Source organism: Saccopteryx leptura, chromosome 3, assembly GCF_036850995.1.
Source record: "Saccopteryx leptura isolate mSacLep1 chromosome 3, mSacLep1_pri_phased_curated, whole genome shotgun sequence".
NCBI classification, from domain to species: Eukaryota; Metazoa; Chordata; class Mammalia; order Chiroptera; family Emballonuridae; genus Saccopteryx; species Saccopteryx leptura.
Window position 1 is genome coordinate 136,493,453 of NC_089505.1, and position 19,203 is coordinate 136,512,655.

Sequence of the window (19,203 nt, forward strand, 5' to 3'; positions counted from 1 at the left end):
ATTGTAAATGTATGGGACTATCAATATTATAATTATATCATAGTAAAAGTAAAGAGTCTGTGACATTCAGAATAGTCAGAAAAAAAAGTCAAATTTTAATATTCCTCATCTTTTTATGTGCCATTTATTTGGATACTATTTTAAGTTTTTCAAAAAAAGTCTTGTTATACATCCCATTATTATTATTGAATATAAACAGAATTATTAATGTGTCATGCAAATATTGTATATTGTAGTAAATTTTTTCTATTTAGAATCATAAGTTTGAAATTATTACCAAATTTTTTACCTACTATATTAAATTGCTTTTATATTTTATATGCCCTATACTTACAATTAAAAAAGTATTTGCATAATGTTATTAAATGGGTTGTTAATAATAATATTAAGTTCAGCTTAGTATGACATTTATAAAAGCATAATCATAAAAGCAAAGTTCCTACTCTTCAGATGTTGTGTTCTGTACCCCCAGGATCAGAAAACTTTTTCTGTAAAAGGCCTGAGAGTAAATATTTTACCTTTGCAGGCCTTATAAGGATTCTAGTGTCCATTTTCATTTTTTCTTTCTTGCTTTCTTTTTAAAAGCAAGCCTTTAAAATATAAAAAGGATTCTAACCAAAATATCAAAACCAATAAACAAGCCACAGGTCACACATAGCCTGTGGGCCATAGTTTGCTGCTCCTTCTGCTGTTCTAACACATACAAACATGCACAACAAGGCCTGTTAAGTGAAAAAATTATAATGATACAGTTAAATAGAAATATTTGTATTGCCACAACTTCTGTAATTTCCTTGTACAAGATATTGTGACCTTTTTCATATCATGTTCACCTTTGAGAACATTGTATTCACTTAGAAATATTTTCCAATTTGCATTTTTCCTTATAGAATTTCTAAGACTTGAAATTAGGAAATTCATTTGTTCAGGTCATACAGGTTTTTGACAGAAGGGAATAAAGTCATGTTGTTGTTCAAAGAGAAGAAAATGACTTCCATAAAAGTACCAGAGAACAATCAAACGGTAATTTACTGCTATCAGTAATGTAAGTTAATATGAAGCAAGCCTTGAAGCATATTGTAATACCATTGGTTAGAAAATATTTAATATAGCCAGGTGAGTAGGTTGAGAGAAATTTTTTACAGTTTTATACTCAACAGTTTTTTTACTTTTTTTTTTTTTGTTTTGTATTTTTCTGAAGCTGGAAACGGGGAGAGACAGACAGACTCCCGCATGCGCCCAACCGGGATCCACCCGGCACGCCCACCAGGGGGCGATGCTCTGCCCCTCCGGGCGTCGCTCTGTTGCGACCAGAGCCACTCTAGCGCCTGGGGCAGTGGCCAAGGAGCCATCCCCAGCGCCCGGGCCATCTTTGCTCCAATGGAGCCTTGGCTGCAGGAGGGGAAGAGAGAGATAGAGAGGAAGGAGAGGGGGAGGGGTGGAGAAGCAGATGGGCGCTTCTCCTGTTTGCCCTGGCCGGGAATCGAACCCGGGACCTCTGCACGCCAGGCCGACACCCTACCACTGAGCCAACCGGCCAGGGCCTCAACAGGTTTTTTTTTACATACTTTGTAACTTATGTTTTAATGTTCTTTGAGTAATTTAGTATAATATTCAACTTTGAAAAATTTGACCTGATATTTGATACCATTTGGATGATAGTTTTGAAAGCAGACACCATAGGTTAAATGGGAATGTCAGGAAAATGATGCCTTTCTTTCCTCTTAAATTAAATCTTTAGTTACCACTGGAAATAATAATTAGGATTTTAAAGGATGATGCTTGTTATTTCTTAGAAAAGCAGTTGAAGAAGCAAGACACCCTGATTTACAAGGAATAACTATTTATGTTGCACAAGATTGTACAGGTAAGGAATGTATATAATTTAAATTTTTATCTATTTGGTCAGACTTTTTTATATGTGTTTACCTTATCCCAATTATGTTTTAAATCAGTGGTAGTCAACCTGGTCCCTACCGCCCACTAGTGGGCGTTCCAGCTTTCATGGTGGGCGGTAGCAGAGCAACCCAAAGTATAAATAAAAAGATAGATTTAACTATAGTAGGTTGTTTTATAAAGATTTATTCTGCCAAACTTAGCAAAAATCCGACATAAAGTACTTGGTAAGTAATTATTATTATATGCTTTAACTTGCTGTAACTCTGCTTTATAAATTTTATAAAGTAAAGTTACTTCCCTACTTTATAAATCACCAGTACTGTGGAAGCGGTGGGCGGTTAGAAAATTTTACTACTAACAGATACAAAAGTGGGCAATAGGTAAGGTTGTCTACCCCTGTTCTAAATAATTATGAAGGTAGAGACCATGTCTTACACATATGTGTTCCTACGTAACACCCTACAGTTGTAGGCACTTATTAAATATTCCTTAAAATACTATGAATTCTTAGTTGCAATATTAAAATAAGCTCTTAAAGAAAATTCCAGTGTTTAAAATGACTACTTTTAAAAAGCTAGATGGCAAAATTTAACTTAGGTTTATCCTTGGGCTGCCTGGATGCTGGGGACCATCTCATTGTGGATATATTTCAAGGACAGAAAATTCTTCATTTGAATATGTTTTGCCATAATGCTTCAGTACATTATCTGATAATGATGCAGCTATTGTCCAGAATTTTGCTTTGTTTTATTGTTTTGGGTCTTCTGTTTAATGACCAATATCTGTAGTAATGTGAAGCTTTGTTAGGGATAAGATAGAGACTTTAATTTCCTAATAAAATAAAAGTGCCTTTAAATAAGCTAGCTCATGCTGTGAATTTTACTCACCTTTTAATAGAGTGTCATTAACAGGATAAAATGTTAATGTTTTGGGAAAGTTAAATAGACTTTAATCATAGTTAATATAAAGGTATTTACAAAATGCTTTATTTTGTAAAGGTTACCCTAATAACAACCTAGAGTTTACAGTGTGGAAAGAATTGTAACCAAATACACATGCATTTTGTTTGGTGTTTTGTTAAGGTTAATTGGTTTTGTAAGAGGGCTAATAGCCCTATGAAAAGGAAAATTGTATATTTTCAGATTAGTATGATTTTGCAGGTACTATATTTGTTTTTCAGGTATAAAGTCTTGTAAGTAAAATTTGATGGGTTAAGAGTGCTAATTAAGCCTGACCAGGTGGTGGCGCAGTAGATAGAGCATCAGATTGGGATGCAGAGGACCCAGGTTTAAAATCATGAGGCCTCCAGTTTGAACACAGGCTCATTCTGCTTGAGTGCGGGCTCACCAGCTTGAGCGCAGGATTACTGGCTTGAGTGTGGGATCATAGACATGAACCCATGGTCACTGGTTTGAGCCCAAAGGTCTCTGGCTTGAAGCCCAAATTCGATGGTTTGAGCAAGGGTTCACTCGCTCTGCTGTAGTACCCCCCTCCCCAGTCAAGGCACATATGAGAAAGCAATCAATGAACAACTAAGGAGCCACAACAAAGAACTGATGCTTCTCATTTCTCTTCCTTCCTGTCTGTCCCTATCTGTCCCTCCCTCTGTCTCTGTCACAAAAAAATAAAAAGAGTGCTACTTAAGCCAAAGGATATGCTTAAATAATTAATCGTTAAATAAATTTATGAATTTGCCTTTTTGCTTTTATTGCTGACCATCAGCCTTGTTCTTTAAATATTACATATTGTTAACTAACCAACATAGGGTTTCTCATTACATGAGTTGTTTGCTTACTTTGAAATAGTTCTTAAAATCTTTACCACCAATGTTTAAGAATCCTAAAGGAAGAGTTTATATTAGTGTAGTGTATTTTGATAAATTGTAGGCTAAGGAATTAGCCGGAGCCAGATTCTATCAATAATTTGCCCCTTTGGCTTTCATTAGTGTTTTTAAATGTTCCATTTTCCATTCATTTCTTCCTCTTATTCTGCATTCTCTTCCTTTGTAATTGCATCTTTTTCAATAGCTGTAAGTAGTTAGGACTCTGCACTCTACAGTAGATCTTTTCTTTTATTTTTAGAAAATTAAATTTAGTGGGGTGATGTTCACCAATAAGAGTAAATAGGTTTCAAGTAAACATTTTTATTGTATTTGAACTGTTGATTAGGTTGTATACCCATCACCCAAAGTCAAATCATTTTCTATCATTGTATATTTGTCCCTCTTTACTCCCCTTCCCTTCTCCTTGCTCCCCCATACACTAGGTCTTTTGAACTACATTTTCACACTGCTTGTGCTAATATGAGGTAACCTGTATTTTCTTCTGCTCTTCAGATATCTTCACCTATATGTTTTACAAACACTTCAAATTCAGCATGTTTAAAACTAAACTTACTTCCTTCTACCCTACTCCTCTCTTTCTATTTTCTCTTCACTGATAGTATCATGCATACTCTTACTTATTCTTGACTCTCCTCCTTGATTTTATCTAACCAGTCAACCAAAGCTTACCAATACACTTTAAAAAATACTTCTGAAAACTCTTGTCTCTTTTCTACTCTCATTGATTTAGATCAGACCTGTTCTGTAACTTGGACTTTAACTTAATTTCCCTGTTATCTCTTTTCTTTTTGATCTATCTGATCGACAGAAATTGATCATGTCCCTTAATTAAAAAACCTATGAGTGTCCCTTAACACTTGTCTCAAGTTATTTTAGCATATAAAGCACATGATGTCCTTTATAATTTGTCCCCACCTGCGTTTCCAGCATCGCCTCCCAACACTGTCTTCCATGTTGATACACCAAAGTACTATCAACCTTCAGGCCATCCCTTGGACGTACTATTTTGTTTTTTCATGCTTTTGCACCTACTGCCTCTGCTGAGAATGCCTCTTGTTTACTAAAATGCCTCTTGTTAACTCTTAAGTTATTCTTTAAGAGCACTCTCAGAGTTCATACCTTTGGTAAAGACTTTTCATGATCTTTGTTTCTTTGTTTCCTTCTTTCATTTTTTTAGTGAGAGAGAGAGAGAGAGAGAGAGAGAGAGGGAGAGAGAGAAAGAGAGAGAATGACAGACAGAGACAGGGACAGACAGGAAGGGAGAGAGATGAGAAACATCACCTTATAGTTGCTGCTCCTTAGTTGTTCATGGATTGCTTTCTCATATGTGCCTTGACTGGGGGGCTCCAGCTGAGCCAGCCACCCCTTGCTCTAGGGGTCCAGTGACCTTGGGTTGAAACCAGTGACGTTGGGCTTCAAGCCAGTGACCTTTGGGCTCAAGCCAGAGACCCTGTGCTCAAGCTGGTGAGTTCATGCTCAAGCTAAATGAGCCTGTGCTCAAGTTGGTGGCCTAGAGGTTTTGAACCTGGGTCCTCAGTATCCCAGGCCAACGCTCTATCCATTGTACCACCACTTGGTCAGACAGCCTTTCCCTAGTCTTATTAGGCAGAATTAGTTTATATTTCTGTGCTTTGTAACGTTTTGGAAATACCTCTATTAAATGTTGCACTCGAAATCATTTGTAACATCACCTTATGATTATCTTTTTTTTTTTCTCCCAGTAGATCATTGATTGTTAAAGTAGCAGGGGTCAGGGAAAGGCATCAGAATCATTTGGTTGGGAGTCACTGTTGTTGTGAGCCTGTTATGGAATCAAACTATTTCATAACCCTTACATGTGTTAGAAGCGGAGGAAAAACACCTAAACGATTGAGCCAGACATTTATTTGCTATTATACTCTCGACACCTTAGTAGCTGGAAGGCCCTTAATCAGTATGTGTTGAATGAAGAGGAAGATAAGAGGCATTTGATAAGGGAGGAATTGGTTGTATATGCCAATGGAAATATTATTACTTTGTCTTATTTGTGGCAATATTTGTTTCTGGTTCAGGAAGTAGACTGTTCCGAAGGAAAACCTCATTTGATTGGAGTGTGTATTAGTTTGGAAAAGTCAAAGACAAAATGGTCATGTGTACACTGCCTTAGAAAACGTAACAGAATTTAAAGGTCTATAATCAGAAGCCATTACTGAGTAGTTTGGAGAAAGTGAGATGATAGTATTGAAGCAAATGAAAAAAAACTATTGTGGTATTTTTGTAGCTTTGGTTTAGACCAGTCATTTTCAACTGGTGTGCCACAAGAATTTTAAAACATGCACTGACATCTTTTCCCTTAGATTGTCAAATAAAAAAAAAATGACAACAGCCAACACAACAATAGCTGTCCAGTGTGAATGAATCAAAATTACACCCATTTTTTTTGTCAGATCAGCAAAGATCTCTCTGTTGGTGTGCCGCAGAATTTTAGTAATTAGTTTATGTGTGCCTTGGGATGAAAAAGGTCGAAAATTGCTGGTTTAGGTTGACTCTGGGAAATGGGGAAACTTGTATACGGAGAATCTGATACTCATAGTCTAATTTAGAATTCAAAAGGAAGAACTGAGGCACAAGAAACAGAATTTGTTAATCAGTTAACTGAAAGAGCAAAAGAATCTGGTTAAACTGACAGTATGTGGGCATAAAGTAAGTTTTCAATAAAGTTATTTTATGTTGAACAAGGCAAAATAAAGTTTTAACTTTATTAGCTTCTACCCAATTCTCTCATTTTCTCTTGAATTCTTCCACGTTGGCCCTCCCACCCATCATTCCACCTAAACTGCCTTTATCAATAACTTAATCTTGCTAAATCCAGTGGTCACTTCGCAGTCCTCCCATCTCACAGTCTGTCAGTCAGTTGACACAGCTGACCACGTCCTTCTTTTCTTTGTAACATTTTACTTAGTTTCCAGAACTCGAGTCTCGGGTTCCCTTGAGCTCCTGTCCACCCCTTCAGTCTCCTCCCTGGTCTGTTCATATCTCCCTGATCTCTACAAGTGTGAGTGTGTTGTACTCAGCCTTCAGACTTCATCTCTTTCTCTGTGCCCTCGGATTAGTATTTATCCAGTCTTATGGTTCACAGTGCCATCTGTCTGCTGTCAGTACCCAGATTTATAGGTTCATCCTGGCCCTCTCCCCAGCTCCAGGTCCGTAGTTGCCTACTCATCCTCTCTGCTTGCATGCCAACAGGTATCTCAAACTCAGCAGGTCTACAACTGAGTTCCCAACCCCCCTCTTATATTTCCCCCTTCTCTCCCTTCTGTGTACTTGTAAGGGGCAGCTCTCTTAGTCTGTTTGCTTATACCAAAACCTGTTAAATCACATGACTGGTTTTTTTTCCTTTTCCTTTTTTTTTTTTTCCTCTCAGACCTTACATTGAATGTATTAGGGAGCTCTTTACCTTTAAGCTGATCACTGCCTCCAAATGAACATCCCATGACCACTCCCTGTCTTCGTATTACTGCCTTTGTTCAAGCCATCATCATCTCCTGCGGAATTACCGCTGTGGCTTTCTAGCTGTTCTTGGTGTTTCAGCCCTTGCCCCAAAGTCTGTTTTCAAGACATGAGCCAGACTGGTAAAATGTAAGTCAGATCAGGACTTCCCTGTCTTGAAAAGCTCTTCAATGTCTTCCCATCTCACTTAAAGGAAAAACTGAATTCGTTACAATGGCCTTTGGAGTTCACAGAGTGTCTTCATTCTCTGCCAATGTGTCACTTGATCTCCTTACCTCATTTCTGCTCCTGTACCTCTCGCTCTCCCTTCAGAGGCACTTGTTCCTTGTATGTGCTAGCTGGGTCGTCTTTCTGCCTGGAATGCTCCTTTCTCAGGTACTGGCATTACTTGATTTCTTACTTTAAGACTTGACTTAAGTGTTAGTTTCTCGTAAGAACTTGCCTATCACCTTATTTTAAATTGTCCCAGCCCCCAGCATTTCCCATTCATCTTTCAGCTTTTGTTTCTCTTTGAAGCACCTATCCTATCACCATCTGATATATATTATATTTTATTTATTTATTGCCCATTTCATCGTATTAGAGTGCATGCTCCTTGAGGACAGGGATTTTTCTCCATTTTTGCTCACTGCTGAAGCCCCAGTGCCATATAGCAGCTATTCAGTAAGTGCCTGTTGAATGAACACATGAGGTAGGTATATTTTCATCCAGTGAGTCCTTGACAGTAATGTCAGAGATCAGATGACTGGCCACTGTGGGAGAAATTAAGGAAAAATGTTTCTGAAAACATTTAATGCATATTCATTATGTTTTTTTTCAGTTTACAGTTCAGATGTAATTGATAAACAGTGTGCTTCCCTGGCCTCTGATAATCCAGATGAGAAAGCTGTTATTATTCTAGTTCCTGTTAGACTTGGTGGAGAAAGAACCAACACCGACTACCTGGAGTTTGTCAAGGTAGGAGATGAGAGCACACCTTTTAAGGCAGTGCTAGCTCATGCAAAAAATACAGAAGATTTGCAGTCTTTTTTGTATTAAATGGGTAGTAATGATTTGATAGTGTTAGCTTACAAAGTTTGATATTAGAGTTTTTAAATTTCAGTATTACAAGATCAGATGTGATTTGGAGTGCTGTGTTCTCTGACAAAATGAAAAGTCTTTTAATCTTCGTAGCTAATCAGGGAGACACAGATTCAGCAAAAATCGGCATCTGTAATGTGTCCATAGTTCCCATGATTGTTATTTGTGATTTAAAAAAATGTACCTTTGTTTATTCATAAAACTCACATTAAACTATATTGAGTAATTATTGAAACAAACTAACTTTTCTGTTATGCTGCATTATCTTTTAATTTGTTTCCTGTGTCACCATAAGGTCAATAAGAAGTTAGGATGATTATTTGTATAGACAGAAATGATGAAGATGGTGGGAGGTTCCAACTCTGTTTTCTTCATATAATCAGTTAATAATCTGTTCTGTTTCAAAACACAGAATTCTTTTTTCCTAAAGGACCTAATTATGTTAATCTTGTTTTGGGCACCAAGATAATTCATTTATTATAAAACTTTAACTTTTGAGCCCTGGCCAGTTGTCTCAGTGGTAGAGCGTCGGCCTGGCGTTCAGGAGTCCCGGGTTCAATTCCCGGCCAGGGCACACAGGAGAAGCGCCCATCTGCTTCTCCACCCCTCCCCCTCTCCTTCCTCTCTGTCTCTCTCTTGCCCTCCCGCAGCCGAGGCTCCATTGGAGCAAAGTTGGCCCGGGCGCTGGGGTTGGCTCCATGGCCTCTGCCCCAGGCACTAGAGTGGCTCTGGTCGCAGCAGACCGACGCCCTGGTGGGCAGAGCATCGCCCTCTGGTGGGCGTGCCGGGTGGATCCCGGTCGGGGCACGCAGGAGTCTGTCTGACTGCCTCCCTGTTTCCATCTTCAGAAAAAAAAACAAAAACATCCATCCGGAGCGTCGCTCTGCTGCAACCAGAGCCACTCTAGTGCCTGGGACAGAGGCCACGGAGCCATCCCCAGCACCCGGGCCATCTTTGCTCCAGTGGAGCCCCGGCTGCGGGAGGGGAAGAGAGAGACAGAGAGGAAGGAGAGGGGAAGGGGTGGAGAAGCAGATGGGCGCCTCTCCTGTGTGCCCTGGCTGGGAATCGAACCCGGGACCTCCGTACGCCAGGCCGACGCTCTACCACTGAGCCAACTGGCCAGGGCCAAAATCCTAACTTTTGAAATACTTTCTGGTTAATATTATAGTATTTATATTATTTTCATAGTTTAAATAAAATTTCTCAGTTTTTTCAAAGGCAAAGATGGAAATTGCTTTCTGAATGCAGTGTATGGGATATAGTAATTTTGAAATAAAGTCTAGATTTGTGTTTTATGATTCAGTAACAATTATTTCTCCACATAAAGCATTAATTCTACATTGTAGTCCCTGTGTACAGGGTGGAAAATATATCCTCAGACTAAATTGTATTGATTCTAAAAATCTAGAGAAATAGTTTTTAGCATGGGGTAGAAGGAAATCTTTTAGCTAGTATATTGGCTTTTCGTCATAGTTTCCAAAATTTTATAAGCACACTTGTTACTAAGAATTCCAGTAATATATTGATAACATGGAATCTTTTAGATAGAAATGGGGTTTGGATTTTTAATGTGTGGGTTCTTTAGTGGAGTTATTCATAGAATGTAATTTAGCCTGACCAGGCCATGGTGCAGTGGATAGAGCATTGACTTGAGATGCTGACGACCCAGGTTTGAAACCCTGAGGTCACTGGCTTGAGCGTGGGATTATAGAAATGACTTCATGATTACTGGCTTGAGCCCAAAGGTCACTGGCTTGAAGCTCAAGGTCACTGGCTTAGGCCCAAGGTTGCTGGCTTGAGAAGGGATCACTGACTCAGCTGGAACCACCTTGGTCAAGGCACATATGAGAAAGCAGTGAACAACTAAAGTACTGCAACTACAAGTTGATACTTCTCATCTCTCTCCCTTCCTGCCTATCTCTCTCTCTCTCTCTCTCTAAAAGTAAGTAAGTAAATAAATAAATAAAACAAAATTCACCATTCAGTTGTATTTTTCAAATTTATTAATCAAGGTAATTGTGCAGTATTTCAGAGACGGCACCTTCTCTTCTCCTCTGCCATCCTGTGAGGAGGAGAGTTGGTGTGGTGCTTTATCAGCCCTCACCATGGAAAATTTGTTTATTTATTTATTTTTAAGGGACCAGGATTGAGGAAAATCCAGTATGTTCTCTTTCTTCAACAAGACAAATTAGAACTTTATTTTTTGACCGATTACTTCATAGATACAGCACAATAGCTTCTCACCACTAGAAAACTGGGAAGAAGTTTTTTTTAGGGATTGAAAAGTGTTTCAAGCTTCCAAAACTACAGCCTTTTATAAGTGATGTCATTTTAAACACCTAATCTGCTTCCTCAGTGTTTATTGCCAAATCTACTCCAGTCTGTTATAAAGGAAGTACAGATGTCCAGAACCAAAGTTTTTCTTCCATTACTCAGACTCATTCTTCTTTTAAGGAGAATCAGTGATGATTCCACTACATATATATATATATATATATATATATTTTTTTTTTTTTCTTTTTCTTTTTCTCGGCTGTGAGGGACTTAGCACTTTTACTCCCTCGTGGGCCATAGCATTGTGCTTCAACTGATCAGATGGCCTCAAGTTAAAGTAAGACTATCTAATTGTGTTAAGGATTTTATTTAGAGGGAAAGCACTAGACTCATTAATGATATGTTACCATTATTGTTAAGTGGGGTTTTTACGGTATAATTTCATCTTAAGTTATTTTTTAGTTAGCTCTAAAATTTTAACCTAATGTGACTTCTCTATTTAATTTTTTCAGTTTTTTTCCAAAAATACTCTTATTTTTTCATAAGACTGAAAGGATTATTTATAATAGTGAAAACCTAAAAACAATTTAAATCTTTATAATGGGGACTTTAAAGCCTAGTTTTGTTATTTTCAAAAAATAGAATATTTTATAGTCATTAAATATAATATTGACCCTGGCCAGTTGGCTCCGTGGTAGAGTGTCGGCCTAGCATGTGGATGTCCCAGGTTCAATTCCCAGTCAGGAATTGCACAGAGGTGCAGTGCCCGTCTGCTTCTCCACTCCTCCCCCTCTCGCTCTTTTTTCTCTTCCTCTCTCTTCCCCTCCTGCAGCCATGGCTTGATTGGAGCGAGTTGGCCACAGGTGCTGCAGATGGCTCTATGGCCTCCTCCTCAGGTGCTAAGAAGGGCTCGGTTGCTGAGCAACAGAGCAACACCCTAGATGGGCAGAGCATTGCCCTTTGGGCTTGCTGGATGAATCTTGGTCAGGGTACATGCAGGAGTCTGTCTCTCTGCCTCCCCTCCTCTCACTGAATTTAAAAAAAAAAGAAAAAGAAAAAATATAAGGCCCTGGCCGGTTGGCTCAGCGGTAGAGCGTCGGCCTAGCGTGCGGAGGACCCGGGTTCGATTCCCGGCCAGGGCACACAGGAGAAGCGCCCATTTGCTTCTCCACCCCTCCGCCGCACTTTCCTCTCTGTCTCTCTCTTCCCCTCCCGCAGCCAAGGCTCCATTGGAGCAAAGATGGCCCGGGCGCTGGGGATGGCTCTGTGGCCTCTGCCCCAGGCGCTAGAGTGGCTCTGGTCGCAATATGGTGACGCCCAGGATGGGCAGAGCATCGCCCCCTGGTGGGCAGAGCGTCGCCCCATGGTGGGCGTGCCGGGTGGATCCCGGTCGGGCGCATGCGGGAGTCTGTCTGACTGTCTCTCCCCGTTTCCAGCTTCAGAAAAAATGAAAAAAAAAAAAAAATATATATATATATATATAGTATAGGTCTGTAGTGATCGGAAATAATATTTCTGAAATGAGTAACAATAGTTACAACAGGATACATTGTATGGTGCTACATATATAAAATTGTATTCGTAAATCTTTATGTGAATATAAGTAATATAGATAGATGTCAGGAAGATTTTTTCCCCAATAATGAACTCTGAGAGTTGGGGTTCAGGAAAAATTTTACTAAAAGTGTTTTTATTATAATGACCACATATTATTTTAAAGAAAATAATTAAGCTTTAAAAAAGAACACTATGGTTAGATTACTTGTTAAAGGAAGAAAAACATTTGTTTATATATTTTTTATTTTTATATCTTCTAGATTTCAAAACATCCTCTTATTTACAAGAAGGAAAGTTTATTGTTTAATACTTTGGGTTTTTTTTAATGACATGCTTTATCACTATTAGTGTTCTTTTTTTCTTGCCTTTTTAAATGGGTTTTTATTATGAAATATAAGCATATAATAAAGTAACTACTCAATAAATTAAAATTAATGAAAAATTAAAAAAAGAAGTGACTAATAGTGTTTTTTAACATAATATATGCTAAAATTAATGCAGGAATTATTGACAAGTCAATCAATTCCATACTGTACATATTTTTAATTGACCCCACTGGACTTTTTAAAAAAAGGTACTGAGGTATTTGGCCTAGCTTAAATAAAATTTTGTTTAGAATAGATGCTGAGGGGCATACTAAATATTGTATTGAGATATCTTTGATATTTTATGATTAGTAAAATAAATCAGCTTTAAATATAATAGTAATTATTATTTTCTTTGGAGTAAAACATTTTCATTAGTCTGTATATTTATTCCAAATGAAGTAGCATAAAAAATCTGTCAAATAAATGCCGTTGATTAGAAAATGGTTTTTAGTTTGGGATTCTGAGACTCGAGGTTATATGAAAACGGTAACAAGGTCTAAGAAATATTTCCAGCATTTCAAAAAGTCTGACGAAAATACTACTTTGGTCACAATTAAGGCTGCACCAGCAACTGAGAGGCCTGGAATTTTGGCTTTGGCAGGAAGTTTTATTGTCTTTACATGACAACATTGCTTAGCTCTGTATTTGGCACACCATAGTTTAATGTTGTTGTGTGACATGCTGGTCAAAATATTTGATTTAGTCATGTTAATGTTGAGTGATTTAAAGAAAAGGGAAGATAATTTGGTTGACAGAAGGATTTCTGAACATGGGGACAAATGTAATAAAAATAAAACTGGTGGTAAAAAATTTGGAAACTACTAATACTGGTAATACAAATTTGGTTGTTTTGAATAATTATCATTTGTCTCTTGACTCAAAATCTGAATTTCTTTTGGCAGGGTATTTTAAGCCTTGAATATTGTGTGGGAATTATTGGTGGCAAACCGAAACAGTCATATTACTTTGCTGGATTTCAAGGTTAGTGGTTTAGTAAAGTATATTTCTTCATTGTTTTCTTTTAAAAGTCAGTAAGTTAATATGGGATCATCTGGGAGCAGGATGATTAACAGAGCAAAATGAGTACCTTATAAATTCATCAGTCCTACCATAGCCCCTCATTTGTCATTTGGTCCATAACATAATTGGATTCTGTAAAATGTATGTTTAATTTCTGTTATTGCATAAACAAGGCATAATTTATTGGTTTCACTAAACTTCAGAAGACATTGCTATTACATTCTGGCATTTGCTATTTACATATTTACTTTTTACTAGGTTTAGTGGTGCTAGTTGATGATGAAATGACAAGCAATATGTTCTTCCTGTCAGGATAAAGTTGTGTAATACATTTTTCATGTGCAAACTGTAGAATATAATTGTGTGTTTGTGAAAGTAATTTTATCACCAAAAATTAAATGACAATCTCATCACTTTATAAAAATTCTGCTTATACAAGCATATTTGATTATGCAAAAGTTAATCTGTCCTGTGCAAACCTATGTTTCAGTCAATGAATATCAGTCTGGCAAGCTGCTACTCCCAGATTTTTTTCAGCTATTCTACATAGAAATTGGATTGTAAGCAGTGTAATAATAAGGTGTTTTTTGAATTACTTGTCTTCTGTTTTGTCCTTGTAGATGACAGTTTGATTTACATGGATCCTCATTACTGCCAATCTTTTGTAGATGTCAGCATAAAGGATTTCCCTCTTGAGGTACCATGGATTAAGAGCTGTTTTCTTATTCTATGAAGTGAACTCTAATTATTTAGAGATGTGCTAAGCAGCTAAGCTTTTATGGTGTTAAAATTACAGGTTAATAATCAATATTTTACTGATTAATAAAACCATAACCTGCACACATGGTCAAAAGTTAAATAATTTCTTGCTGAATTTTAATTTATGATATACGTTTTTTCCCATTTATCTTTGTCTCTAACTTATTAGTTACCCTAGCCCTACCAAAATAATTAAGCAAGCCTCCAAGTAATTTTGTAGATATACAGATGAACAGTACTGAAGGATAAAAATGTCAGGCATGTTTAAAACAAAGAAAGGAAGGATGGAGGGAGTGAAGGAGGAAAAGAAGGACAGAAGGAAGGAAAGGGTGAAGTGAGGGAGGGAGACAAGAAAAAGAAGATGATGGAGTAGGGTTAGAATGACAAGGTGACTTAAGGAGGCTATCTGCTAAATTATTTTGCTGCAAGTCTAATTACTTAAATATTAGCTGTTAGGTAAGAGGTTTCCAAGAGCTTAGTTGGGTTTCTAATTTTTGTTTTAGCTTTGATTTTGTAACAACTTCTTTTCCTTTATGTCAGACATTTTTTTGATCAAGTATTATAATACAGAAACTTTGAAAATGCATAAATGAGATGTGCAATTGATATATTGTTTTGGATCATATTTTCCCAGTTGATGCCTTTGCAGACTTTTAAAAATTATTTTAATCATTTGAGTGGTATGGATCACTAATTCTCAAGGGCTCGACAAGTTAGAAATGTGGTTTAGTACTTTGTTTTAGTAACAGCTTGCTAGCTAATAGTGATTAAAATATAGTTCAGAAAGATACATTATAAAACATACTAGCACCCTTTATACACTGTTACCTCAACTAAAGTACAGCCTCTTGGGGCCAAAGTTCAGGTTTGCTGTGTCTTGCATGAAAACTTTAATAAATATTTCTAGTTGACTAATTGATATGGGGGAGGCACTAGAGAATTATGCTATATAAACCACATTGTAATTCTTTCTGCTGCATTGTGATTTAGTGACACTGATTTCTATGTCTTAGTTACATTTCTAGTATATGTTTGTCAATATGACTCCTTAAAAAAGTGGATACTTGAGCCCTGGCCGGTTGGCTCAGTGGTAGAGTGTCGGCCTGGCGTGCAGGAGTCCCGGGTTCGATTCCTGGCCAGGATACACAGGAGAAGCGCCCATCTGCTTCTCCACCCCTCCCCCTCTCCTTCCTCTCTGTCTCTCTCTTCCCCTCCCGCAGCCCTGACTCCATGGGAGCAAAGTTGGCCCAGGCACTAGAATGGCTCTTATTGTGGCAGAGCAATGCCCCAGATGGGCAGAGCATCACCCCCTGGTGGGCATGCCGGATGGATCCCAGTCGGGCACATGCGGGAGTCTGACTGCCTCCCTGTTTCCAACTTCAGAAAAATACAAAAAAAAAAAAAAGTAGATACTTGAGATTCAGATGGAAATTTTGTTCATAGTGTTCTAGTATTATCTAAAATAAGCAAATTGACCAGTAGAGAGAGACTAGTCATCTGATATTTTGAGAGACTTTGCCAGGATGCCAGGTGAACAAATATCCTGGTTATCGGTACACAATATTAGAAAGGTTGCAGCTCATTATTGGGAGATTGTTGCAAGTGAGTCAGTAAAAGCTTGAAGTAGAGTGATAGTGAGACTGGAAAAGAAGAATTGATATTATGAGACTTTGTAAAATAAAATTTGGTGAAATTAGGCAGCTCCTTAAATTAAATGCACAGAAGCATTTATTTCCTATACATTAGGACACCAAGAAATTAGGTTTAAGATGTTAAATTTTTGAAATGCTACTAGAGTGTTTCAACCTGTCTGGATGATTCTTCTGGGAATTTAAAATTTTTTCTTAGTTCAGGGATTTATCTTAAAATTTTAAATTATTATTTTCCTAGGAGAGTATAATATAAAAAATTTAGCAAGTTGTCTTTGTAAGAAATAAAATTTTACTTTTTGCTTTTTATCATATTTTAAACATAACATGCTTCAAAATGATATATTTTAACTACCCTATATTGCTAACCATCCTTGCCTGCTATGTTGGTTGTGTGTTTATATGCTATGAAATTTTGTCATTGGTTGATGTGATAAATTGTATGCACATTCTACACCATCCTTATACCGCAGTTATCAAAATTATTTTTGAAAGCAACTTTTTTGGATCAGTACTTCGTTTGGTCAATAGATGGAGAAATTAAAATCTTAAATCTTTTGTTCAATTCTAAGTAAATAATTGCTATGAATAATTTAAGGGAGTGCCCTGATTTCAATAGGATTATGAAAATTTAAGAAAGTAGTATGATATCAGAATATATGAGATTGAAGGAGAGATTAGCAGATTATGTATTCTGTTGTTCTTATGGTATGAAGTTCCTTTAGTTCTAGACTGAACTTGTAAATTTTTTTTTTTTTTTCGGAGACAGAGAGAGTCAGAGAGAGGGACAGAAAGATAGGAACAGAGAGAGATGAGAAGCATCAATCATTAGTTTTTCGTTGTGACACCTTAGTTGTTCATTGATTGCTTTTCTCATGTGCCCTGACTGTGGGGCTACAGCAGACCGAGTAACCCCTTGCTCGAGCCAGCGACCTTGGGTCCAAGCTGGTGAGCCTTGCTCAAACCAGATGAGCCCGTGCTCAAGCTGGCGACCTCAGGGTCTCGAACCTAGGTCCTCCACATCCCAGTCTTATGCTTTATCCACTGCACCACCGCCTGGTCAGGCAGAACTTCTAAAATTTTGACACCAAATCAGACTAAGTTATTTCTTTCTTTTTAAACTATCATTTATTGAGCTCCTTCCAGATACAAGGCACTTCGCAAGCACTTTGAGTCCTTTGTTGAACTCTTTTCTTAACTGTGGCTCCAAATGCTTTGATATTTATATTAATTTTTAATTCTTCTGACGTTTTCTTCTAAAATATGTTATTATACATTATTGGATTTCTGTACTCATTTTTAAGAGAATCTTCCTCAACTTCAGCTATCTTCACTGAGTTTTTGACACTGTAAAGTGAATGTAAGCAATCATATTTAGATTCTAAGTTTGGTAGTGGAGATATGCCAGGACAGTACTTGGTTTTGACTAAAGAGTAGATCTCATGGTGTAGTGCAGGGGAATATTATGATATAATGTGTAAACTCATACTCTCTAATTTTCATATAGAGAATAGGGTTCAAAGATGTAGCATGAACAACATTAAAGGAAAAGTTATGAAAAGATAACTTGAAATTAGAGGGAACAAGAAGAACTCTAATGGGCCTTATCAGTGAGGATATGCTTAACTGTTAGGTGTCCATTGTCAGTGGTTAAGACAGGGAAGGGTTTCAACTGTTGGGATGAGAGGATTAGTTTATGTGTGTGTGTGTGTGTGTGTGTGTGTGCGCGCGCGCATTTATGACTATGTGTGTATCTGTGTGCATTTAATAAGTTAAGATTTTCTAAACCAGAGACTATTGCTTCATGTTATACTTTTGGAATGACCAGTTCTAACTCTTCAGATACCAAATTATATTCTCTTATTAAGGTAATAGTAAATGACCTTAATATTAATATTTTATTAATAAAGTAAGACAAGCCTTATTAGTACACATAGAAATCTGTTCTAATTCCAAGTTTCACATTTTAAGTTTATACTGTCGTGACTACTTTAATCTATCCTAGTAAATCAGAGAATACCGACATTAAAGCTACTAGAATGATGTGATATGATTAGATAGATGGATGAGTGAATTCATCAGTGAACACTTTATGAATTACCCATGTGACCTGTAGTTAGTAAGAGGTGCTGTTTAGTAAGTGTATTCTCTAATTAACTAAGGAAGCTTCACCCAAATCACCAAAACAGCATAACTACACCTAAAAGTATTTGTTTAATTATTGTTTGTATGTTTAGGTAATAGAATTCATTATTCCAAATAATAAGTCTAGTATAGTGCCTGCATTTAGTAGGTGCTTAATAACTACTTGTTGAAGCAATGAATAAATGTATTCAAAAAATTAAGTAAAAGAGAGTTGACTCTCCCTGGCAAGTTTATTTCAGAAATGTATTTCATTGTCACAGAATTGTGTCTAGTGAACACTCCTTAAAATGTATGTATTACTCTTACCAATAGTTAGAATTTTTAAAATTAAAAAAGGAATTAATGCATAGTTCAAAGAATTAGAACAGTGTAAACTTAGCTTTATAATACTGCTTGGGAAAATATTTAAAAATCTAATCCTGGTCGGTTCACTCAGTGGTAGAGTGTCAGCCTGGTGTGTGGATGTCCTGGGTTTGATTCCTGCTCAGGGCACATAGGAGAAGTGACCATCTGCTTTTCCACCCCTCCTCATTCTCTCTTTCTCTCTTCCCTTCCTGCAGCCATGGCTTGATTTGTTTGAGTGCATCAGCCCTAGGCGCTGAGGATGGCTCCATCAAACCTCCTCCTCAGGTGCTAAAAATAGCTCAGTTGCAAGCATGGCCCCAGATAGCAGAGCATCAACCCCAGACAGGAGTTGTCGGGTAGATCCTGGTTGGGGGTGCATGCAAGACTCTGTCTCTCTATCTCCCCTCCTCTCACATGGAAAAATCTACTTGTTCTGCAATAAACAGAAATGATTCTGAATTATAAACTAGTGTGGTTTGACTTTAGCATCTTCTTGGGTGAAAAAAGAATATAATTTTAAATTTAAATGATATAAAATGACTCTCTAATATGAATCCTTGTCCTCAGATAGTAACACCCTATAGCAATTTTAGTTTTCACTGTTCAGAGATCTATACCAGTGTTTTTGTAATTTTTTTTTTTTTTTTTTTTTTTTTTTTTTTTAGAGACAGAGTCAGAGAGAGGGATAGATAGACAAACAGGAATGGAGAGAGATAAGAAGCATCAATAATTAGTTTTTTGTTGTGACACCTTAGTTGTTCATTGATTGCTTTCT

At 37.2% G+C, this 19,203-nt stretch overlaps 1 protein-coding gene across 4 annotated transcripts in view; it reads left to right on the plus strand.

Annotated features, from left to right (window-relative positions):
* The window catches only part of ATG4C (autophagy related 4C cysteine peptidase), a 103,827-nt gene that overhangs the window by 66,003 nt on the left and 18,621 nt on the right, over nucleotides 1–19,203 (plus strand). For all 4 annotated transcript variants that reach the window (XM_066376470.1, XM_066376472.1, XM_066376469.1 and 1 more), the window contains exons 6-9: nucleotides 1,797–1,867; nucleotides 8,052–8,188; nucleotides 13,413–13,491; nucleotides 14,151–14,227. In XM_066376470.1, coding sequence (XP_066232567.1) covers nucleotides 1,797–1,867; nucleotides 8,052–8,188; nucleotides 13,413–13,491; nucleotides 14,151–14,227 — 364 coding nt within the window. The remainder of the gene's footprint in view (nucleotides 1–1,796; nucleotides 1,868–8,051; nucleotides 8,189–13,412; nucleotides 13,492–14,150; nucleotides 14,228–19,203) is intronic.